At 38.3% G+C, this 24674-nt stretch overlaps 1 protein-coding gene across 9 annotated transcripts in view; it reads left to right on the top strand.

The window, feature by feature from the left end:
- Positions 1–24444, top strand: part of ZC3H13 (zinc finger CCCH-type containing 13) — a 96234-nt gene extending 71790 nt beyond the window's left edge. For 5 of the 9 annotated variants that reach the window (XM_019447531.2, XM_019447532.2, XM_019447530.2 and 2 more), the window contains 9 exons: positions 1428–1511; positions 1856–2417; positions 5856–5959; positions 6300–7493; positions 8298–8819; positions 11103–11252; positions 12440–12640; positions 18227–18390; positions 23599–24444. In XM_019447531.2, the coding sequence (XP_019303076.2) occupies positions 1428–1511; positions 1856–2417; positions 5856–5959; positions 6300–7493; positions 8298–8819; positions 11103–11252; positions 12440–12640; positions 18227–18390; positions 23599–23769 (3152 nt within the window). In that variant the 3' untranslated portion in view covers positions 23770–24444. The remainder of the gene's footprint in view (positions 1–1427; positions 1512–1855; positions 2418–5855; positions 5960–6299; positions 7494–8297; positions 8820–11102; positions 11253–12439; positions 12641–18226; positions 18391–23598) is intronic. The other 4 variants (XM_019447537.2, XM_019447538.2, XM_019447535.2 and 1 more) reach the window with 2 other exon arrangements.
- The last annotated feature ends 230 nt before the right edge of the window (positions 24445–24674 follow it).

The raw sequence follows: 24674 nt of genomic DNA, 5'->3' as shown, positions 1-24674 counted from the left end.
AGTGAAATTGATAGGACTTAGATAACTCAGAGATGCCGGGTTTCATGAATGGGTATGTCATTCATTAAGATAAATATATGAAGAGAATCACATCTTTGGTGAACACATTTTGGGGAAAAGATAGGAAAAATAATTTAGATACATTAAAGTGGTGTTCTTATATCCTTTTCATTTTCTTTGAAGTAAGGGACATTGTCATTTTGGTTGGGGAAAACAGTTTTTATCTGTCAGAGAGTGCATAAAACTGTCTGTTCTCTGACATTGGTATAATCGGAAATTTCAAGTATGAATTACTACAAGTTGCAGTATTGAATTTCAGGTTGTTTTGTAATCGTTGTGACATTAGTTTGACCCCTAAACCAGGAACTCAAATGGTCTAAGACCATAAATATGTGGCATTTGGGGAATCAAGGGTGCACAGTAGAACCATTTTAAGTTGGTTTCAGCAAAAGTGAAAAAGGGTTTAAGAGAACTGCCTTATAGTCCTGGTGTCCTAATAAATCTGCCATCTCTATGACTTTGGCTAGTCAACTTCTGGACCATAATTTCTGTGTTTTTAAGAAGGAAAGGGCTGGAGAAGGTTTTGTTTTGTTTCAGTGTTAAAATTCTATGAACTTCTGTATTGATCTGTTACCTCTAAAGAGCAAATGTCCATAATTCTTGTCTTTTTTGTCTGTGATAAGACAGGATCTTCAAGTTACTACATTGAACCTTTCCCTGGAAATATCCTAAAGTTATTCTGCTTAATAAGTTGGTGCTAGATATTCCACTTGCAAACCTGTTGACCATACTGCAGTATGACCTTGATGACTAACCCATAAACATTAGTACATAATATGAAAATAGGAACATCACAGTACCCTAGACTGTGCCACAATAAACTACTTCCAAAATTGCTAGCTCTGTGGAAAAGTTAACACCATTTTCTTATACGTTTTTTGATCCCAGACTAATTTCCTGCTCAACTGGGCATTTGGGCAGCATGTATTCATTTTCTCTGTGTTTATATGATTTATGTACTGGGAAAAAAAATATATATATACACACACATATATATTTGTGTGTGTGTGTGTGTGTGTATATGTTTATATATATATATATATAAAATGTGATGAGATTATCAGTTAACATTTTTAAGAAAACAGCTCTTCATCTGAGTGGTCAGTTATATGATCGAATAAAACTTCTAACCTAGTATAAATATATATCGCTAATACGAAACACTTTATATTTGATTACTTCAAGATCGCTAAGCATCAGTACCCTTAATATTCTAGTTTATGATAAATTGATATTGCAGCAACAATTATTGACAGATGTTTTGTTCTACTATATTTTCCTCACATAATAGCTGCACTTTGATGTGTATATATTTTAGCCTGAAATTAGAGGTGTGACTTACGAGGGAAATTTTTTTTTTCCTTCAGCTCCTATGTTCTACACCTCCTGCTGCCCCTATCCTTTGCCACCAGTGTTCTCAGGTCCTGCTGGGGGGACAGAGAAGATCAGAGGTGAAGGGTAGAGATGGCAGAAAGTGGGGTTGGAGCAGTGGGCTGGAGGTAGGGTAGGGAGCATGCAGAGAAAGATCAAAGGTGGATCAGCGGGTGGTGGGAGGGGGGTTGTTGGGGAGCAGAAAACATGTTAGTTAGAGGGCAAATAAAACTTACCTCTAAGAAAAAAAATTTGTAAACATCTAGGGGTGATTTTTTGGATGATTAATTTAAAAGTAAATGTAATAACCTGATTTGTTGCCAGCGTGACCCTATACACAGATAAAATTTAAAATTTGCCGTGCTGTCTTACCAATAGGTTATCTGTCAAGTTAATCACTGACAAAACTTGATTTTCATTGTAGATCAAAGACCAAGCTCACCAATTCGACATCAGGGAAGGAATGACGAGCTTGAGCGTGATGAAAGAAGAGAGGAACGAAGAGTAGACAGAGTGGAGGACAGAAGAGATGAAAGGGCTAGAGAAAGGGACAGGGAGCGAGAGCGAGACCGAGAGCGCGAGAGGGAGAGGGAGCGTGAGCGGGACCGGGAAAGAGAGAAGGAGAGAGAACTAGAGAGAGAGCGCGCCAGAGAGCGGGAGAGAGAAAGAGAAAGAGAAAAGGAGAGGGACCGCGAAAGAGAGCGAGATCGTGACCATGATCGAGAGAGGGAGAGAGAGAGGGAACGAGATAGGGAAAAAGAGCGGGAGCGAGAAAGAGAAGAGCGGGAGAGAGAGAGAGAGCGAGAACGGGAGAGGGAGAGAGAGCGAGAGCGGGAACGAGAGAGAGCGAGGGAAAGAGATAAAGAACGAGAGCGTCAGAGGGATTGGGAAGACAAAGACAAAGGACGAGATGACCGCAGAGAAAAGCGGGAAGATACCCGAGAAGACCGGAATCCCAGAGATGGACACGATGAGAGAAAGTCCAAGTAAGAATGGGAATGGATCTGTTTTTTAAAGTTACATTTCGGTAGAGTTCAAAACATCTCATTGTCATGAAATTTTCATTGTAATTCTTTTCCCTCTCTACATTTTCCTGGATGTCAACTTTATTAATACATACTTGGTGTTTAAAGTCTTTTGAATTGTCCAGGAAGAAAAACACTTTCTCATTCTACTATTTCTGTAGCCATGGATAGAATTAATCACTCTTGTTTTCTGTGCCATTTTTGATGGCATATTGGCTTGTTCGACTTCTGTCGACTTGTTTTTAACAGGAATGCAACCTAAAAGTGATAAAATCAGTGAACCTATCTCTCATCAAACCCACTTAAAACTAGTTGATGGAGTTGGCAACTCACCAAAAAATAGTGACTGTGCCATTTCTGATAATCCTTCGTGAGTTTTAGGTACTTATAACTCTGGAGTCAACTACCTCCAGTGACAGAAGCATTCACAGGGTCTTAAAACTGAAGGAAGTCCTGCAACCACTGAAGAGAGATACAGACTTGACCTATCTTGAGCTATGGAGTTATAGTAGATTATTGGGATCAAAAGATGTGTTCTCATAGGGGCGCCTGGATTGGCTCAGTCGGTTAGGCGGCCGACTTTGGCTCAGGTCATGATCTCATGGTTCGTGGGTTCGAGCCCCACGTCGGGCTCTGTGCTGACAGCTCGGAGCCTGGAGCCTGCTTCGGAGTCTCTGTGACAGAGACTCTGTCTCTGTCTCTGTCTCTGTCTCTCAAAAAATAAATTAATTTAAAAAATAAAAAAAATAAAAATAACAAAAAAGATGTGTTCCCATCTTCTCATGTATCTGAGGACAGTTTCTCTTTTTTTCTTTTTTCCCCCTCCCCCCTGCCCCCCCCCCCAAAAAAAGGATTGCTCAGATATTCTGGAAGTCCATGGTTAGAGTTCATTTGTTCTGATGTGACTATGTTCAGACTTTGAAACAATGTATCAGGAATCCTGTCTGTCCATTTCTCCACTGTTTTCTTCTGTGTGAGTTCTAGTCTCCGAAAGGTTTTCTCCAGATGGTGGCTAAGATGGCCTGAGTGTATGCCTGTCAGCTTCACAGCCCTCTATGTATGTTGGGACTCTCATCAGTTGAGGAATAGACAAAGAAAGGGAGCTAAATTAAATCACTGTAGCCATGAGAATTTTGGACTCTGATTGGTCAGTTTTGAGGTTTCATGGACATAAAACCAAGCTTATTGGAGTTAACTGCCTTTTTTTTTTTTTTTTTCCTTTTTAATACCAGCTGGGATAAAGGGTATGGTTAAGTTTGCTAAAACAAACTGGAAATAATTTATATATTCAGTTCCATTGCTTCTGCTTCTAGCTCATGTGAATTATGGTGAATACAGCTCCCTGCTTTCGGCTGTTTTTCATCATTGCTGTTGTAGATTATGACTGTGGACAAAGAACAAGGCACAGAAGTGGAGGCTGCTTCTATTAGGTCTTGGCTTCCCTTCAATCTGCAGCCAGGGTTTTCTGTAGTTCACATCCACTGGCTTCCCTTTCCCCATTAATAAATAATCTTACATTAACATAAAATTCAGATACTGTTTTTAACACATGTAGGCATACAATACATATTTCTCTGACCTCCTTAAAGTCTCTAAGATGAAAATTGTGAAATCTTTGTTATTTATCTATTATGCAGTCCTGTGCTTTGATTTCGTTTTTCCATGCTTCTGATCTCTGCTTACAGTAGCAAAACTTCCTTCTGGTTTTTCATGGTTGGACAATCCAAACGTTGCAAGGACCCCACAAACTTAGGAGTCAAACAGCTCTAGAACAATAGCTGTATGAGATTAATATCTTGATGTTTTTATCAATTGTACTGTCATCTCAGTAGTTGAATTTACCCAAAACTTTTTTTTAACCCCTATTATGCAGGTTTTGTTTGCTGACTTGCCATACTATTTATTTTACTCTTAATTTTATTTCTATAGATACTTCCTAGAAATTAAAGTTATTTTTTTGTACATTTTAATTATTGGCTTTATTTCAATATACCAGTTACCTCTTGCTATTCGTCAAACCACACATAAAGTTAGTAGTTTAAAATAAGAGGCAGTCATCTCATCATTCTGTGGATTAGCACTTTGGGCTGGGCTCAGCAGAGCAGTTCTGCTGATCTTACTTGGGGTCACTCATGTTTCCGAGGTGGGTCTGGCAGTTCACCTGTGTCTGGATGACCCAAACTGGCCTCACTCTTCATGCCTGGCATTTAGTGCTGGCTGCTGTTTAGGGCATCTCATTTCTCCTCCACACGACCTTTCATTCTCCAATAGTCTAAATTCTCCATATAATGATAGAAACATGCCAAGAGGTCAAAAGCAGAAGCTGCAATGCATCTTGAGTCCTGATTTTCCAAACTTACACTCTGTCACTTTCACCACATCCTCTTGTCATAGCAAGCCGGTGGGCCAGCCCAGATTCAAAGAATGGGAGAATAGACGGCCTAATGATAGCAGGAGCTTTGGATAGGGAACTGTACGAACTTGAGCCTGTAAGTTGTCACACTAATCTCTTTTTTTTTCCGAAACCCTGGTTACTCATTTATGTAAATGAGCCGTGAGGGAGATATGTGTGCTGCAGTATGTTTCATAACTTTTGACCACAGTATTTATAAACAGTGGTTTAAAAAAAAAAAAAAAAGGTAGTCAAAATTTACTGACAATACAGGAACTCACTAGAATAATTTAAGTACCAGAGATATAAATCACTAGTCATTTAATGTTTAACTTAAAGAATAAGAAATATAGTGAACATTTTAATTATTTTATTAATTTGCCACCAAGCAAGTGATTTAGTTTTAAGAGAAAGGAAGGAACCAATTTTTACAGTGTACTCACAACATAACTAGCACTAGGCTTATGATAAAACTAATTTATTCCTAAGTGCAATTTTATGAGATGGACCCTGGTTTTTCCCGACCATTTTCAGATGAGAAAGCTAAGGTTCAGTGATTTAAAGGAACTTCCTAAGGTTACCTAATAGGTAACATGGCTGTAAGTTGCATTCATATCTTTTTGACTCCAAAGCAGATACTGATTTTCTCATTTGGCTTCCCAGCATAAAGTATTTATCATAAAAGATAAAATTAACGAGTAAGTTTTAGTAGACGGTACATTAATTCCTCTCTTATATGTTACCACCATGCAATTATTAAATCTGGCGATTTGATGAAGAAAGACCTGTTGTCATGTGTTTTAAATCACAATTGTATGTCTTAACAAACGAAGTGAAGAATTTTATTCAAGATGCATGCTGAACACCTTTTATATGATACAGCTCTCACAGTATTGCTCTCTTACACTTATATTTTGTAGTTATAGTAAAGAAATAATACTGAAAACTAGTAAAGAAATCTCTTTTTCATCCTCTGGAATTTTCTAAACTATATTTGTCCTATTTAGGAAGCGCTATAGAAATGAAGGGAGTCCTAGCCCTCGTCAGTCACCTAAGCGCCGGCGAGAACATTCTCCCGACAGTGACACCTACAACAGTGGAGATGATAAAAGTAAGCAGAACCTGTCTTCTGTGTTTCTGTATCCACATTCCTTTGTAACCATGAGACCATTCTTTGGCATTAACAGGAAATGATGAAGTGGGATTTAAAATTTTTCTTGCTCTGCTGCCTCTGAATAGCTCATGTGACTAAAGTATATGTTAGGAATACAGTTACTTTATCGTAGTGGCACGGTCATCTCCTGTTGGTAGTAAGTCCATATTTTTCGTGAAATTATTGCCGTTTTTAAAGTTTTAAAATGAAAAGTGAGAGGCTGGGCTATTATTATTTCTGTGTAAATGCAACGTTGTTTACCTGGTGAAAGTGTGATTGCTTTCATCTTTTTGTATAGATGAAAAACATAGACTCTTGAGCCAGGTTGTACGACCTCAAGAGTCTCGTTCTCTCAGTCCATCACACCTTCCAGAAGACAGGCAGGGTAGATGGAAAGAGGAAGATCGTAAACTGGAAAGAAAAGAGAGTTCAAGGCGCTATGAAGAGCAGGAGCTTAAAGAGAAAGTTTCTTCTGTAGATAAGCAGAGAGAACAGACAGAAATCCCGGAAAGCTCAAGAACTCGCCCACAAGACATGATGGGACACCACCCGTCTGACGAGCGAGACGCCTCTGATCGAGCTCATGATGAGAACAAGAAAAAAGCCAAAATTCAGAAGAAACCTGTTAAGAAAAAGAAGGAGGAGGATGTTGGGTTAGAGAGGGGTAACACAGAGACAGCATCTGAAGACGGTCAAGTATTTTCACCAAAAAAGGGCCAGAAGAAGAAAAGTATAGAGAAGAAACGTAAGAAATCCAAAGGCGATTCTGATATTTCTGATGAAGAAGCCGTCCTGCAGAGTAAGAAGAAGAGAGGCCCGCGGACGCCCCCTCTAACAGCCAAAGAGGAATTGGTTGACCTGTCCAATGGTAAGGATGGCGGTCTGGAGGATTCTCAGAAAAAGGAAGACACGGCGTTCAGCGACTGGTCTGACGAGGACGTGCCTGACCGGGCGGAGGTGGCGGAACCGGAGCGCGCCGCCACGGCTGCCACTCCAGGAAGGACTCCTTCCCCGTCCTCTCTTCCTCCCCCTCCGCCTCCCGCCGCTGCCGCTTCTACCACCGCCTCTGCTGCCCTCTCCTCGTCGGCCTCCGCCGCCTTCAGCGCGTCCGCCCCCAGCATTTCCTCGTCTGCCGCTCCCACCAACAGCACCGGTGAAGACTCGCACAGGAAGTGCCATAGAACCCGCGCCGAGAAGGTGGAGGCGCCGCACGTCACTATAGAAGATGCGCCGCATCGCAAGCCGCTGGATCAAAAGAGGAGTAGCAGCCTCGGCAGCAATCGGAGCAATCGGAGCCATACGTCTGGTCGTCTCCGCTCCCCGTCCAATGATTCCGCCCATCGAAGTGGGGATGACCAAAGTGGTCGAAAGAGAGTACTGCATAGTGGCTCGAGAGATAGAGAGAAAACAAAAAGTCTGGAGATCACAGGAGAGAGGAAGTCTAGGATTGATCAGTTAAAGCGTGGAGAGCCCAGTCGAAGTACTTCTTCAGGTAATAAAATTGAATTCTAATCTAGCCAGTGCTTCCTGTCTTAGTGTATTTTATACACTTTTCTCTTTTATACAAATTGTAACTTTGACGTAAATGAGACATTGGTTACATTATATACTGCCTTAAATTTTAAGAAACTTGAGAGCTTAACCATGCCACCAGAATGTTACCTGTTACGACATTAACACTAACATTATTATAATAGAGGTACATTGAGTGACGTCCATCAGTTTGATATCAGGGTGTTAGTAGTATATCTTGGCAGAGGGCTCACGTATTCAGGTTCCTTACTGATGCTTGAAATTTTAACCTTCCTGCTCTTCCTCCTGCAGCCAGTGCTTTTTCTTTTGACCACAGAAAATAAGATAGGGGATAGGAAGAGGTCAGATGATGAAGTGATCAGTTCCGTTAATGCTTACCCATTTTATGTATGTATTTCTCGGAAGATATTTTGTGGTTATAGTGGAAAATTACATGTTCCCTTGCTTTTACATATTTTAATTAGCACTTTACAATTTTTCCTTAAAATGAGTTTCTTGAATAATTGGGACTATGGAAACATCAAATGTAAGTTTTAAAGGACCCTAAAATGAAGCATTTTTTTTCTTTCTTTCTTTCCCTTCTCCCTTCCTTCCTTCCTTCTTCTCCCTTTTTCTTTTCTTTCCTTCTCTTTTCCTTCAATTGAAGTAGAGTTGACATACAGTGTTAGTTTCAGGTGCATAACACAGTGATTTGATACAAGTATGGCGGCAGTGAAGCATTTTATTTCTTACCTTGTGTAAACTCTTTGTATATTTATTTTAGATCGCCAGGATTCAAGGAGCCATAGTTCAAGAAGAAGTTCTCCTGAATCAGATCGACAGGTCCATTCAAGATCCGGGTCGTTTGATAGCAGAGATAGGCTTCAAGAACGTGATCGATATGAGCATGATAGAGACCGGGACAGAGAGAGGAGAGACACGAGACAGAGAGAATGGGACCGAGATGCTGATAAAGATTGGCCACGGAACAGGGACCGAGATAGATTGCGGGAACGAGAGAGAGAACGAGACAAACGGAGAGATTTGGACAGGGAAAGAGAGAGACTAATTCCTGATTCTATGGAAAGGGACAGGGACAGAGACAGAGACAGAACTTTTGAGAGTTCTTCTCAAATAGAGTCTGTAAAACGCAGTGAAGCAAAACTGGAGAGTGAACATGAAAGAGACCTAGAAGGCACTTCCCGAGACTGTCTTGCTTTGGATAAAGAAAAAATGGATAAAGATCTAGGATCTGTGCAGGGATTTGAAGATCTAAACAAAGCGGAGAGAACTGAGAGTGTGGAAGGTGAGTGCCTTGTTGTCTGTTATCTGCTCCATTCCTTTTCAGATTTCATAGGAAATAAAATATTTTCTCGTGAAGGTGTTCTGATATGCATAAGGAAAAGCCCTGTGCTATTTCAAAAATGTGGTCCCCTGATTTGTACTATCATGGTATACTTGGTTCAGATTCACCTGAATGAAATAAAAGGTAGATGCAGTAAAAAATAGTTATCACCTTCTTTTCTTAGATATTTAAAAAAAAAATCATAAAAATGGAAGTTATTTCTTGGTTCAGAGACAGATTCAGATAACTCTTAGTGATTCTGTTTTCCAGGGCATTTGAGAACAAATACACGAAACAGTCAACACTCCCTGAAAATGCATTTCCCCTTTGGCCCACTAAGAGCCAGCCTCAGCTGTGGGGAACATCATTGTTCACTGCCTCCACTCTCTTCTTCACCCCCAGTCTAGTACAGACCACTCATGCCTCTGAATTCTCTCCGTGCACTGCCCTCCAGCCTTCTTTGTGCTCCCTCTTCCCTTTGCTTGGTAGATGTTTGCCCTCTTATCTTCCCTTATTCAGACTTCATTTCCCAGTCTGTGCATCATTTCCTCCATGAAGCCTTCTCTGCTAACGGTACTTATTCAGGTTGCCATAGCACCTTGTCTATATGTCTTTTATAGCATCCCCACGCTGTATTACAATCATTTTTCCTTGGTTTTGTCCCCACTATACTCTACTCCTTTGTTAGGGACCGTAGCTTTTCATTTCTTTATCATCAGGACTATAGCACGGATGCAGTAAATGGTTGATGAATGAAAATATGTTCTGCCTGTGCATATATATACCCACGTCTTATTCTTTGGTAAATTATATAGGCTAGCTTAACAAGAGTAATGGCTTCCCTGAGAATTGTCCTGGAAATTCTGCCTCCGTGGGATTGTCCAGTTCTGGTACCAGTGCTTAACACCATTGTTCTGATATCAAGCCCTCAAGAAACTTCTAGGGTACTTGTATATAAGCAGCAGTTATTTCACTATTCTTTTTATTTGTTGTATTATAACATTGGGCCCAGAGTAAGTGCACATTCTTTTGAAACTATAAACATCTTTACTATCTCTTGGTTATCTGATCAGATTATGTTCCAATACAGCAGCTGTTATATTTTTTCTACTTGACAAAAACATTTCTATCTCAGTGTTTCCTCACATTATGTTTTCATCTCAATTTTGAGTATAAATAGCCTCAAATCCTGAGCCATAGTACTAATGGAGGTATAACCTTGGAGTCTAATTGAATATAATTGAAATAATCATAATAACTCTCTTGTGATTGGAGTCAGTGCCCCTCATCCCTAAAATACAGCATTCACTGGTTGTGATCACACATAACATAGCATCGAAATTTATAGGTGAATTACCTACTGTGAGATGAAAAATTTTATTCACCTAAAGTAGGAAAATGAGTGGGATAAACTTGAAAAAATACAAATCCTATTATATGCTTTTATGCTTAGATGTATATTTGTAAAATGAAGTCATTAAAGTTGATTACCTTAGAAGTGAATTGGGAGATTATTCTAGAACATAATAGAAAATTATACAATGACCAGAAACATCTCATAGTTTATTATATTTTATTTGCTGCACATTTATACCTGTAAAGCATACTGTTGCAAACTCAGTAAAGTGTGTGGATAACTGATTAGAAATATTAAACATACTCTCTAGTTTCAGGGTACTTTTCAGTTCACAGCTAACTCACTGGGTGACAAAGCCTAACCTAAGTAATTGAGAAAGATTGGTAAGATAAATATATGCTAGTGGTACCAACAAAATATTTTTCAATTTCTTACAGCATTCTCTTTAAAATTGAGTTGGGATAGGGAGATGAATTGGGAGGTAGAGGGAGAATCAGCGGCAATTTTTCAAATAAATGTAATTATTAATGTCTACAAGTCTTTTAAATTAATGAGTTTATTTAAGTAAAGAAATTACTACATCCTTTTGAAGTTAGTAAATTTGTCTGGATTTACTTAAAGTTTTATTATAAAAACATTACATACAGAAGCAAAATTAATAAGTTAGCGGTACCTTTTGTCACATTTTAATTGTAATCTTATAACTTGTTTCTACTGTGTTCTTGCACTTAAAATTTAATTTTTCTTTTGGAATATTAAGAAATGTAGTTTTCTAAGGAAAAAAACGCTTTTCAAATATTTTAGTGTGCACAGCCTCTTCCTCTTTGGTTTCACTTAAATGTCCCTCCCGTGTGCTCTTTGACATGAGATAAATCTTCCCGAAACAGGAGATGACGAATCCAAGTTAGATGATGCACATTCATTAGGATCTGGTGCTGGAGAAGGATATGAGCCAATCAGTGATGATGAACTAGATGAAATTCTAGCAGGTGATGCTGAAAAGAGGGAAGACCAACAGGATGAGGAGAAGATGCCAGGTAATCATTTACAAAGGTGGTTGAACGTAAAAATGACCTGATTTTTGGTATTAAGGCATTGCTAAGTAATGAAAGGCAGAATTTTTCTTTCTAGGTTTTATTTGAGACTGAAAGGCCAATACAATGAAAATCACAGTCTGTGTGGTCAGCACACTTTTAAGTCGACATTGCCTACGAATTGGACAGGGTCTCTTTTAAAATAGTCAAATTCTAAGATTTCCGTTCCAGAAGTTGAAATTCATGTTATATAACTTGGAATCTAACCGAATACTGATTGCCCAGCAATGTTCCGGATGGTAGATGTATGGTACAAAGCTTCACGGTCGTGGTGCCGCAAGCCAACTTCTGAAACAGTCATTCAAAATTTATAATTGTTGAAATTACATTTATGCAAGATCTATATACCTCTGTCAATTTTCTCAACTCAGTAATTATCTTCCCTTGTATAGTGTAGAACCGTACACTCCGCCAGAGCTTATTCTGGTGACCACAGCCTGAAGCAACGTCCCAGTTAGTCTGCTTGTTGTAATTTGTTTGAGGGAGAGAGCGCCCACACGCGTGGGGGAAGAGGCAGACAGAGGGGGGGAAAGAGAATCAGTAGGCTCCAAGCCCAGAGCCCAGCGCGGGGCTGGATCTCACCATGGTGGGATCAGGACCTGAGCTGAAATCAAGAGTCCGATGCTTAACCACCTGTACTACCTAGGCGCCCCGTTATAATTTTTTTTTTTTTAATATCATAGTGCGGGTCTTTGTTTTGTTGGGGAATGTAAAACGTTAAAATTTTATTTTGACTTAATTTGTTTTGTACTTCACAATTTTCTACTAATGTAGAAGGTATGTATATCTTTTTTATTATATGTTATTAAATAGAACATTACTGTTAATTTTTTCAATTGTCCCTTGTCAGTAGATGGATTATTTGTTCGCAGTATTAAATTTGTAGGAATGCGCTTGGGTTTTGTTTGCTTGCCTGTTATCTTTTGGTGAGGTTTTTTTTTTTTTTTTACTGGAAAGGTCCTTAGATTCTAAATATTAGTCTTTATAGTAAAGCTTTCATTTTAAGACGGTTATTTTTCAAACACTTGTTACTTAATGCTTTCTATGTTTTGCAGTTTCTGTTTATCAAAAGATAACAAGAATGCTATTTCTTGATGTAAAAACAAAATCCCATTCTTAACTTTTTACAGATCCATTAGATGTGATAGATGTGGATTGGTCTGGTCTTATGCCAAAGCATCCAAAAGAACCACGAGAGCCTGGGGCTGCCCTCTTAAAATTCACACCTGGAGCTGTTATGCTAAGAGTGGGGATTTCTAAAAAGTTGGCAGGTTCTGAACTCTTCACCAAAGTCAAAGAAACATGTCAGAGACTTTTAGAAAAACCCAAAGGTAATCCTATTCTACTTTGTGTAATGTCTGCTGCAACTTAATTAAGATGCCTTTGAAAAGGGTTCTTTGTTTTCACATAGCACTCCCAGTATAGGAACTTTTTTTTTTTTGAGGAATCAGTTGATATTCAGTATTAAATCTTCTTCAGAAATTTAAAAAGGAATTTTGACTCTGTAAATTAAAGCAAAAAAGTTGCAGAAATAGCACAGTAAAGTTCTTAGCTGTGTTCCCAGAACTAACCAGAGCAGAGCCTGGAAAAGTGGGCTTCGTTCGTATCTAAACAAATTGGGTGTCAAGGCAACCCTTTCCCCTGGGAAATGGGGAGTTCTACCCATATGCAAATGTCTAGGTTGAGCCTTTAACAAAGGGGGTAGAAGCTTGGTGTCTGTGCCAGATGATCTGGATTCCTAAATAGGCACACACTTACCAGCTACTCTGTGTGTTAGTGTCACCATTTGTAAGCTGGGAATAGTTACCCCATCAACTTCATAAGATTGTTAGGAGCAGCAAATGAGGTTTAAGTAAAATACTTAGAACGATTCCTGACATGTGGTGACACTTAATAAATAGTGACTACTATTTAGTTTGAAAATAGTTTCATATTGATTTTAGACCTTATTGCAACAGCTTTTCATTACAACGGAAGAGGAATGACTGGGTGGTAAAAAGAAGGAAGAGATAAAATGTGAAAGCAACAACATTTAATTTTATATCATGTTTGTGAGAGTAAAGGTTTAAAAATTAAGATTTTTACTAATACAAAAATGGAAAAAAAATTTTAATGTTTGAGAGCGAGAGCGGCAGAGACAGAGGGCGAGAGAGATTCCCAAGCAGGCTCTGCACTGTCACAGCGGAGCCCAACATGGGGCTCCAACTCAGGAGCTGTGAGATCATGACCTGAGCTGAAATCAAGAGGCAGGCATTTTTTTTTTTTTTTTTAACGTTTATTTATTTTTGAGACAGAGAGAGACAGAGCATGAACGGGGGAGGGGCAGAGAGAGAGGGAGACACAGAATCCGAAGCAGGCTCCAGGCTCTGAGCTGTCAGCACAGAGCCCGACGCGGGGCTCGAACTCACGGACCGCGAGATCATGACCTGAGCCGAAGTCGGACGCTTAACCGACCGAGCCACCCAGGCGCCCCAAGAGACAGGCATTTTAACTGACTGAGCCACCTAGGCTCCCTGAAAAAAATTGTTTTATTACTTTCATGTTTTTTCTTTCAACTGTTAGCATAAGCAGCAAAAGTCTTGATTTTAACACGTCCCAATAAATACAGAATGAAACATATGCGTGAAACATATAAATTATTATGATTGTGAATATGTGTTAACTTGACAAATGACTAAACTCCTAGGTTCCTGCCCCTGCTCTTTTCTGCCTTGTTTGGTTGGCTCTTTGACCTTAAGCAGGTAACTCCTGTGGGTATTAAATAATGGAATGAAAGCCCTAAGATCTCACCCATCTCTAAAGCAGTTTGCTCCTATGACTTTGCTACCTATGAAATATAGTTTGGCCATAACCTGATGACATACATCGTAAAGGGGGGTTAATTGTTGCTTACCAATCAGACCTCTCCTAATTAGAGAACAAGAGAACTGATACAGGATGCTGAATATACGTTTCCTAAGGAATGGGACTTTGTATACTGCTGTATCCATTGTATAATGACCTGTTCTTACTGATTATGCTATTATCTAGAACAGTACCTGACACACAGTTTCAATAAGTATCTGTAAAATAATTGGTACTGATTTTTTCTGTCCTATTCAGTCTATTTCAGTGTCCCAATACTGAAGAAAGTATATCCCTATCCCATTTGTAATTTTAAAAACACTGTAAACTTTATAAGTATACCGAAACTTAAATTGCCTTTGCCTAAGTTTTCTGTGTGGAGTGTGATAGATTAAAAACAAGTAAGGTGGCACCTGTCTGGCTCAGTCGGTAGAGACTGCAACTCTTGATGTCAGGGTGGTGAGTTCGAGCCCCGTGTTGGGCACAGAAATTACTTGAAAAAAAAAAGTCTCTTGAATAATTTTGTGGTAGTCATTTCAAAACCACAAAGAGACTGGAAGTTTGGGCGTGTTATACTTTCTAGGGAGGTGTGCAAGTGTGTGTTTTGTATGCTTTTGTTAAAGAAGAGAACGATAAGGATTCCAATAAAAAGAAATTTGTCATCATGACCATTGTTCCAGGAAGAAGGTGGGCTCAGTGCACATTTCTTCTGTATTTGTATCTACAGTGGAAGGGTAGTTAATATTTTGGGGGGTTTTAGGTTTTTTTAATACTATGTGTATGTGACTGTGTCACTGCTTGCCTGAAGCATAGTTCTCTCTGAATCACCTGAGGGACTGCCTTTTTCCCATTTAGGTATCCTGATCCAACTGTGGAGCTTCTGTAGATGCAGTGGTAGAACCCTGGCACTGTACTTTAGAAAGCTCCTCAGATGATTCCGATAGACACTGAAGTTTGCAAACTGGTTTTGAGTTTTTTCTTTATATTTATTTACACTTGTCTTACATTCTGTACCTTTTGACAGGTATATGACCTGTTGACTAGATATATTACATGAGACTAGTTTCTTGTTAATTCTCTAATCTCACTGTGCTTTGCAGTTCAGGAAATGAAAGTGAAACAGTCAGATGTGTCTGTTGTGTTTTTACTAGGTGATATTTACCATTTTCCTTTGTGGACTCTAACAATAACCTGTTTGATTATGTTGTCAAAGAAGCGGTATCTGGTACTTCTGGCCAGCTTGTAGAATGCTAGCTGTGAAGTTTTACTGTGTTATATTTTTGGATTACTGACTGGCCCTGTTCTGTTATTTTGACTTCTTATTTAACCCAACCTCTTTATTTTCCATCAAACTTTACAAAAATAGAAGAATTAAGGAGAGATTTAAGTGTTTCCTCCCTGCCTTTGCATGTTGTAACTTAAGACTAAGTGATTTTTATTTATACATTGTTTTCACAGTGACCAAATCTACGATAAAATTTGCTGGTTGTCTTAATACCTAATCATCACTTACCTGATTTTTTTTTAAGAGATCACAAAAGGTAGTCGTATTACTGCAGTTGAATGCTGCTATAATAAAGTCCTGAAATCTATTCCGGGACTTTATGCGATAGTTGATGGTAAACAATATACTGAATTCGATTTCACTAATTCTAACTTCCAACCTTTCTTCCCAGTAAGAGACAGTAATCAGTGTCTAAATTCTTTCCCCCTAGGCTACTTGTCTTACACCTTCAAGTGGCTATCTGAATATTTATTTTTGTTTGAGATTAGCAACATAACCACATGTTCAAGATCTTTCACAGAGAATATGTTGCCTCTTGAATGTTTTCATTGCAGTATGGTTGGCACACGGTGTTAGCCTCGGTGTCAGTTGTACAGCACAGTGATTCACCAACTCTGAGGTTATGCTCTGTTCACCCTAAGTATAGCTGCCATCTGTCACCATGCACTGTTACAATACCATTCACTGCATTCCCTGCGTTGTACCTTTTATTCCTGTGGTTTATTTATTCCATTACTGGCATACCTTTTAGCTCATCCCCCACCCTTCTCCCATCTGGAAACCATCAGTTTGTTCTCTGTATTCATTGGTCTGTTTCTGCTTTGTTTTTTTAGATTGCACATTCTAGCTTGATACCTGGGATGGTGATCCCTCTAACACTGTTCTTTTTCCGCCAAGATTGCTTTGTCTATTTGGGGTCTTGTGTGGTTCATACAAATTGTAAGATTGTTTATTCTAGTTTTATGGACATTATTGATATTTTGATAGCAGTTGCATTGTGTCTGTAGTGTGCTTTCGGTAGTGTGGACATTTTAACAGTATTCTTCCAATCCATGAGCGTGGTGTGTGTTTGCATTTGTTTGTATCTTCAGTTTCTTTCATCAGTGTTTTATAGTTTTCAGAGTAAAGGTCTTTCACCTCTGTGGTTAAGTTTATTCCTAGGTATTTTATTATTTTGGGTACAATTTTAAGCAGCGTTGTTTTCTTAATTTCTCTGTTACTTCATTATTAGAGTACAGAAATGCAACCGATTTCGGGAAATTAACTTTGTTTCTTGTAACTTTACAGAATTCATTTATTACCTCTAGGAGTTTTTTGGTGGAGTCTTTAGGATTTTCTGTGTACTGTATCATGCCATCTGCAAACAGTGACAGTTTTACTACTTTCTACCAATTTGGATGCCTTTTATTTCTTTTTCCGGTCTGTGGCTAGAACTTCCAGTACCGTGCTGAATAAAAGTGGCAAGAGTGGGCATCCTTGTCTTGTTCCTGATCCTAGAGGGAAAGCTCTCAGTTTTTCATCATTGAGTATGAGGTTAGCTGTGGGTTGCTCATATATGGCCTTTTTAATGTTATGGTACGTTCCCTCTAAACCCACTTTGTTGAGTTTTTATCGTGAGCAGCTGTTCAGTTTTGTCAAATGCTTTTTCCTCACCCATGAGGTAATACGATTTTTATCCTTAGTTTGGTTAATGTGGTATATCCTATTGATTGATTTGCATATTGAACCATCTTGGATCTCTGGAATTAATCCCCCTGAATTGTGATGAACGGTCCTTTTAATGTGTTGTTGAATGTGGTTTCCTAATATTTTGTTGAGGACTTTTACATCTGTGTTCATCAGAAATATTAGCCTATGGTTTTGTTGTTTTGTGGTGTCTTAGTCTGGTTTTGATATCAGGGTAATGCTAGCCTCATAGAATGTGTTTGGAAGCTTTCCTTCCTATTTTGGGGGGAATAGTTTGAGGTGACATGGTATTAACTTATTAACAAGCGTTTGATAGAATTCACCTGGTTCTAGACTTTTGGTTGGGAGTTTTTGATTATCACTTCAGTTTTGTTACTAGCAATAGGTCTGTTCAGATCCTATTTCTTCTAGGTTGTCCATAGTACTCTGTTATCCTTTGTATTTCTGTAATGTTTCTTGTTACTTCTCATTTCTGTTACATTTATTTGTCATTTTTTTTCTTGATGACTCTCAGTTTTGTTTCTCTCTTACTGAGAACCAGCCTTTGGTTTCATTCATCTTTTCTATTGATCTTTTTAGTCTCTGTCATTGCCGTGATATTTATGATTTCTTTCCTTCTACTCACCTTGGGCGTTGTTCTTTTTCTAATTCCTTTAGGTGCAAGGTTGGATTGAGATTTTTGTTTCTTAACATAGCCCTGTATTGCTATAAGTTTCCCTCTGAGAACTGCTTTTGCTGTGTCCCCAAGATGCTGGACTGTTGTGTTTTTGTTTTCATTTGTCTCCATGTATTTTTTTTTTTTCCTATTTCTTTGTTAACCCATTGGTTGTTTTTAGTAGCATGTTGTTTAGCCTTATGTGTTTGTGGTTTTTTTCTTGTAATTAATTTCTAGTTTTATACTTTCATGTTCTGAAAAGATGCAGGATAGGATTTCAATTCTCTTAAATGCATTGAGACGTGTTTTGTGACCTAATAAAGTATATATGCCTTTAATATAAAATAATTTTCACCAGCATTATGATAAACTTAATGGAATATGTAAGCGGCCAGCAACACTTTCCTATTTTAGGAAAACTTAATGCCTGTTTGTTTTTATTGAAAGATGCAGACAGTCTTTTTGAACATGAACTGGGGGCTCTCAACATGGCTGCATTACTACGAAAAGAAGAGCGAGCAAGTCTTCTTAGTAATCTTGGGCCCTGTTGTAAAGCGTTATGCTTCAGACGGGATTCAGCAATCCGGAAGCAGCTTGTTAAAAATGAGAAGGTACTGTTTCCTTGGAAAGTATGGATGGTATATTTTTCATTTGATTGCTTTAAGGTGAGATTAAGGTCTCATTATCTGCTTTTAGGAGTTTGGTTTCCTAGTCTTTTACACATGGAGAAAGAAGAATTCTATTTTGTAATGGTTTTCATTTTACTTCAAGAGTATTGATGAACGTTTGTGTCGAATAGCAATTTGTTATTCAAAATTTGATGCATAAAGAGTTTTAAATAGTCTCTTTCTGTGAAACGTTTTAATTTGTGAAAAGTTTCTCTAAGTAAATTTCTAGTATGTTTTATTATCTAAACTGAACATCAGAGAAAAAAGTTTTCCAGACACAGAGTGGTGAGGATATTTCTAGGAAGAAATAGTGTCTATGAGAATGTACCAAGCCAGAAGAAAGGAAATAAATACAGGTGAGTGTATGTAAGCATTTACTTAAGAAGAATAAAATAAAACATAAAATAGAAATTAGATTTGGAAGAGATCTGGTCATGAGAAATTGAAAATGTCTAAACTTTAAAAAGCCTAAGAGAGTTGGTTTAAAAGGTTAGAGAAACTTTCATTAGCTTTTTACCTGGGGACATTTAAAACAACATTGCTAAAGAAAAAGATTCGCATTTGCAGAAGAAATTAAATTCATGAAAAACAGAGGGATGAACTCAACTGCAGCGATTAAAATGGAAACAGATACAAGGAATAGGAAGCTTTTAAAGTCTTCCCTAGTTCAAGGCCTGGCTCAGAATCACTCCTGACAGAGTTGCTACAATCCTTCTCCTCTGCACTCCCATTTCATGTACTTCATGTACTACTTAGTTTTCTCCTCATGCTGTTGCCTAGGTGCCCATTTCTCCTTGCAGCTTTTCTCAGCTGGAAATGTCCCTAAGAGAATTGAGTCCTAGTGAGCCTTGAAGCACGTATGTAATGGGTCAGCTTCTCTTGTAAGTGTCTGGAATGGTACGACTTGCTTCCATCCTCAGGCGTTGAAGTTGAAAATTTTTCTGTTTGCTCAAGGAGAGGACTTGGGTTGAAAAAGGCTGCGTGTTTTGCAGTCTCACCAGAATCCTGCCTCCTTTTCGTAAAAAATATATTGTAACATTCCCCAGTTCCTCCTCTAATATGCCATAGCGCCTCTCAGAAATGGTGACAACCAAAAACGCCCTTGCAGAATTCTCCTTGAGAGCCATTGTCAGAACCTTGTAATCCTTCAGTACAGGGCACAGACCATTAACTAGCATGTGACATGTTATAAAAAGTTATAGTGGCACAGTATTAATGTCTTAAATGATCCACCTGAAGAAAGCATTGTGAGCTTTTCTGATTGCTCAGCGTTAAAAATTTTCACACAAAACCTGAAGAGACCCAACTGAAGAAAAATTAATTTCAGATATAAGAGAGCCTCGTGAAAGATGTTAAGAAAATTAAAATATATAGGACTGTAAAAGCAAAATACAGAATAGGACCACTCATCAAGGAAAATGGTACTTCTTATCAGAAGATGAAAAAAAGTGGAAAGCCAGTGAACTCATATTTTGGCATGCTCTTTATTTAGAGAATGATTTTTAAAATATATAAATTATATCAGAAAAGATAGTTTAAGGATACCAAGAGAACACTTGGCTGAAGAACACTTTAAATGAGCTGAAGTCTCAGCTGAGTATTGTAGTATTAAAAGAATGTATAGAACTGGTAGCAGGCAGAAGGAAGGAAGGAATACCACAAGAAATTAGTAGAAAAATTCTGAAGAGATGAAAAAAACTAATCCAAGTCTCATAGATATTAAAAGGATAATACTGTAAACAGCTCTATGCACATAAATTCGACAGTTTAGGAGAAATGGATCAATTGCTCTAAAATCCACAAGCATCTTTGAATCGTCTGTGTCGGTTTGCTTTGGTCTGGTTTTTATTGGAAAAGAAGCCTCCACTCTCAGATGGTTTCACTGGCAAAATCTACCAAATGTTTAAGTTAGAAATAACACCAATTCTACATAATTTCTTCCAGAAAATTGAAGAGACAGGAATCCTTCCCAACTCATTTTATGAGGACAACAGCTACTTGGATATCAAAACCAGAGTAAGACATCACAAGAAAACTACCGATCTGTATCACTCATGAGCATACACATAAAAAATCCTCAAAACTTGTAAATCAAATCCAGCAATATATAAAAGGAGTACTGCACCGTGACCAAATACCATTTATCCTCAGAGTGAAAGGCTGGTTTAATATGCTAGTTTAGTATTCTAAAATTATTCAGTGTAATCCACATATCGACAGACCAAGAAGAAAAAATACCTAATCCTGTCAATTGATGCAGAAAAAAAACACTTGAGAAGAATCAGCATTCCTATGCAATAAAAATTCTTAGTAAGCTGGAATAAGAAAGAGTCTTGACTCGCATCTCCAAAAACCTGTAGCTAACATCGTACTTAAGGGTAAAAGTTTGAAATATTTCCCGGAGAGGTCAGAACGAGGCAAGGCTGTCCATTCTCACTACCCCTGTTCCACATTTTACTGGGAGTTCTAGCCAGTTCAATAAGAAAAGGAAGTAGAAGGCATACAGATTGGAAAAGAAGAGGTAAAACTGTATTTACAGACAAGATGATTGCCTACATGAAAGTTTTCAAGGAATTTATCAGAAACACTCTCAGAACTTAAGAGTGTAACAAGGCCACAGGATACAGAGCATGCGCAAAGCAATTGGATTTCCATATACTAACAGTGTATAGAAACACCTGGGAACTGAAAGGTAGGAAATACTTTTTAGTGGCTCCCCAGCAAAAAGTACTTAGATACAAATCTAACAGAACATGGTGCAGGGTCTGTGTGCTGAGAACTATGAGACCCTGACATAAAAAATCAAAGATGACCTGAATAATGGAGACGTACATCTTGTTCATGGATTGGAAGACTCCATATAGTTAAGATTGTAATTTTCCCCAAATGGATCTGCAGATTTAACACAATCCAGCAAAATTGCAGCAGTGGTTTTTTTAAGATAACAGATTCTCAAGTTTACATGGAAAGTCAAAGCAACTAGAATACACAGAATAGTTGTTTAAAAAGATGAATACAGTTGAAGGACTCAAAGTTCCCAGTTTTAAGACTGCCTGTAAAGCCACAGTACTCAGGATAATGTGGTCCTGGCACCAGAGATGACACACACCAAAACCAATGGTACAGAGTCCAGAAATAAACCCATAAACCCACACAAGTAGGACTAATCTGGCGGGGGGTGGGGGGGGGGATCTAAAAATGGGTTGTTTTTTTAATTGAACTTTTTATTTTGACATACCTGTTCTTCATCAAAATGTACAACTTCTGTGAAAGAGATGAAGACTGAAAAGACCAGGATACTGAGAGAAAATACCTGGACACCACTTTTTGGGGAAAGGACTTATATCTAGAATGTGTAAAGGACTCTGAAAAGTTCACAGTAAAAAAAAAAAAAGCAATCCAATTTTTTTAAATGGGCAACACTTGAATGGACAGTTCACCAAAGAGGATATGTGAATAAGCCCATGAGAAGATGTTTAACATTTTGAGCCATTAACAAATGCAGATTAAAAATTAAATGAGATACCATTGTGACCCTGTTACAGTAGCTAAAAACCAACAGCAACGAACCCCGTGGCAAGGATGTAGAGCAGTTGGAACTACCATGTGTTCCCGGTGAGAATGCAAAATGATACACCACGTGGGAACACAGTGTGGTTGTTTGGGGAAATGAATATTCACTCTATGACCCAGTAATCCCTATTGCCAGGTTTTTACCTTCGAAAAATGAAAACTTACATTCATATAAAAACCTGTCCACAGTAGCTTATAGCAGGTCTATTCATAATCTCCAAAAACTGGAAACAACCCCAGTGTTCTTTATGTAGCTAATTGATAAACTAGGACGCATCTGTATAACCGGTTACTAATTTATAAGAAAAAATAGCCAAACTGTCAGTAAGTACTATCAACAATATGGATTAATCTCAAAAACACGATACTGAAAGAAACAAGTCTCTAAAGATCATATAGTGTACGATTCCATTTATTTGATGTTCTGGAAACGGCAAAGCAATCACAGAGACCCTATCACTGATTGCCAGGGGTTAGAGTTGGGGAGAGGGTGTGAACACAAAGGGAGTTTTCTGAACGATGAAACTTCTCTATTCTGATTGTGGTCATGGTTATGTGAATCAGTACCCAAGTGTCAACACAGAACTACGCATAAAAAGTCAGTTTTCTGTATCACAACATGTATATTTTTCAACGCACATGTAATCGAGGAACCACTGTTCTTTTAAGGATCCTAGAAGGAAGAGAAATGGCAGAATGCCCAAGATAGTCAAATCTTACCTTCTTTCATTTATGAACACACTTGGAGAACATTTAACAAAATTTTATGACAACTTCCAAAAATGCTAATGTGGCCTTAAATTGCAGTAATAGAGATAAGCATTTTAACAGAAGGGCGGTAGTACTTTCTCAGTGGACTGCAGTGATCAGCTGTCTTCTAGAGAATTTGTTCACTCCTGGAGCCCACGTTCTACAGACAGAACATGGACAGACCAGAAAGGAGTGCAAGTGCTTCTCCTCAGAGGTTCGAAAGGCTGTCATGTAAAGTAAGATTGAATTAGCGTACAGCCCTATATAAGAGATTTGCTGTCATGTAAAGTAAGATTGAATTAGTGTTCAGCCCTATATAAGAGATTTCATTTCAACATGTTCAAAAACGTGCAGTGATTGCTGTTTGTTTTGTCATTGGAAATAAAAACTCGTTGATGACCTGTCAGGGATTGTTGTAGATGCCAACTTTAGGCAAGAGATGCCCCTCAAAGCTTTCTTTTCTAAATTTCTTGAATCCGAAAACATTTCTTAAGAAAAATTAATTTGGGATGGATATTTCAAGACAAACTTGTCACTTTAATATTTTTGTTAGAGGTTAACCTGCCTTTGTCAACTCGTAGCATACATTAATTTTTTTAATGTTTGTTTTTGAGACAGCGAGAGAGCATGAACAGGAGAGGGTCAGAGAGAGGGAGACACAGAATCTGAAGCAGGCTCCAGGCCCTGAGCTGTCAGCACAGAGCCTGACGCGGGGCTCGAACTCACAGACCGTGAGAACATGACCTGAGCCGAAGTCAGACGCTTAACCGACTGAGCCACCCAGGCACCCCTCATCTTTTAAAATTTGTTTTTGTTTTCTTCAAATAGGGCACCGTGAAACAGGCTTACACAAGTGCTCCAGTGGTAGACAATGAATTACTGCGATTGAGTCTTCGGTTATTTAAGAAGAAGACTGCTTGTCATGCCCCAGGACATGAGAAGACTGAAGATAGTAAACTCTCGCAGTCCACTGTCCAGCAGGAACTGTGTGTGTCTTAGGACTGAAGTCAAATGACATTTTTGGTACTCTCTTCCTTCAAGATTACACATTCTTTTTCAGAGTTCTTTGGTTTGACAAACATTATTCATAACAAAGGCAGAAAAGATTTATCAGGCATGGTAAAAGGGTGAAGAACAACTTTGATCTAAAGTTTAAAGACACTAGTTTTGGCTAACTTAAGGTTTTACATAGATTTTTACACAGTACTTGATATTCATGTGAAATAATGTGAAAACATCTAGATTTAGTTTATTCTGTACTTTTTGTTAAAACTGAAGATTTTGGAAAAACGGTTGCCACTGCTCATGCAGCCTATGAATATTTTTTATGAAATGGAGCCACTGACTTATGTTCTGGATCATCCCGACAGAAATAGATTTTATTCAGAAACGTTGTGTTCACGGAATGAACGCACACTGCAGTGCAGAGCTCTTGAAGGCGGATGCTGGTCCTGCGTGCTGTGTTTGGGGGCAGACCTCCAGCAGGAGGTAGCCAAAGTACTTTTTTCCTTTCTAAAGTTCGAAAAAAAAAAAATTTACTAATGGGTCTTTTTTTTTTTAATACATGTGCGTTGTTACAATGTATATTGGATGTCTTTGGATTCTAAATGGTTTTGTTATCAGAAAATGTCTACTGTTTTTATTTTTAATAAATGTACCTTTCCTTGTTCTAGATTTACTTTGCTCTTCATTGATCTTATTCCTAATGTTCTGAGACACTTGTCATCAACATTGCATATTTCATATTTCACATTTTATTGCTCAAGTAAATAATGCAGTAGGAGTTGAGGAGAGACTTCAAATACAGGTCAGTAATACTTGAAACAAACCAAGAGTGAACAAACCTATGTCATCTGAACTTTAAAATCCTACCGTCAAATTTTTCAGGGCTATCATCTTCGATT

Source organism: Panthera pardus, unplaced genomic scaffold, assembly GCF_024362965.1.
Source record: "Panthera pardus isolate Hobbes unplaced genomic scaffold, ASM2436296v1 HiC_scaffold_1, whole genome shotgun sequence".
Taxonomy (NCBI): domain Eukaryota; kingdom Metazoa; phylum Chordata; class Mammalia; order Carnivora; family Felidae; genus Panthera; species Panthera pardus.
The sequence above is the reverse complement of the archived record's forward strand: the minus strand, read 5'-3'. Positions and strand labels throughout refer to the sequence as shown.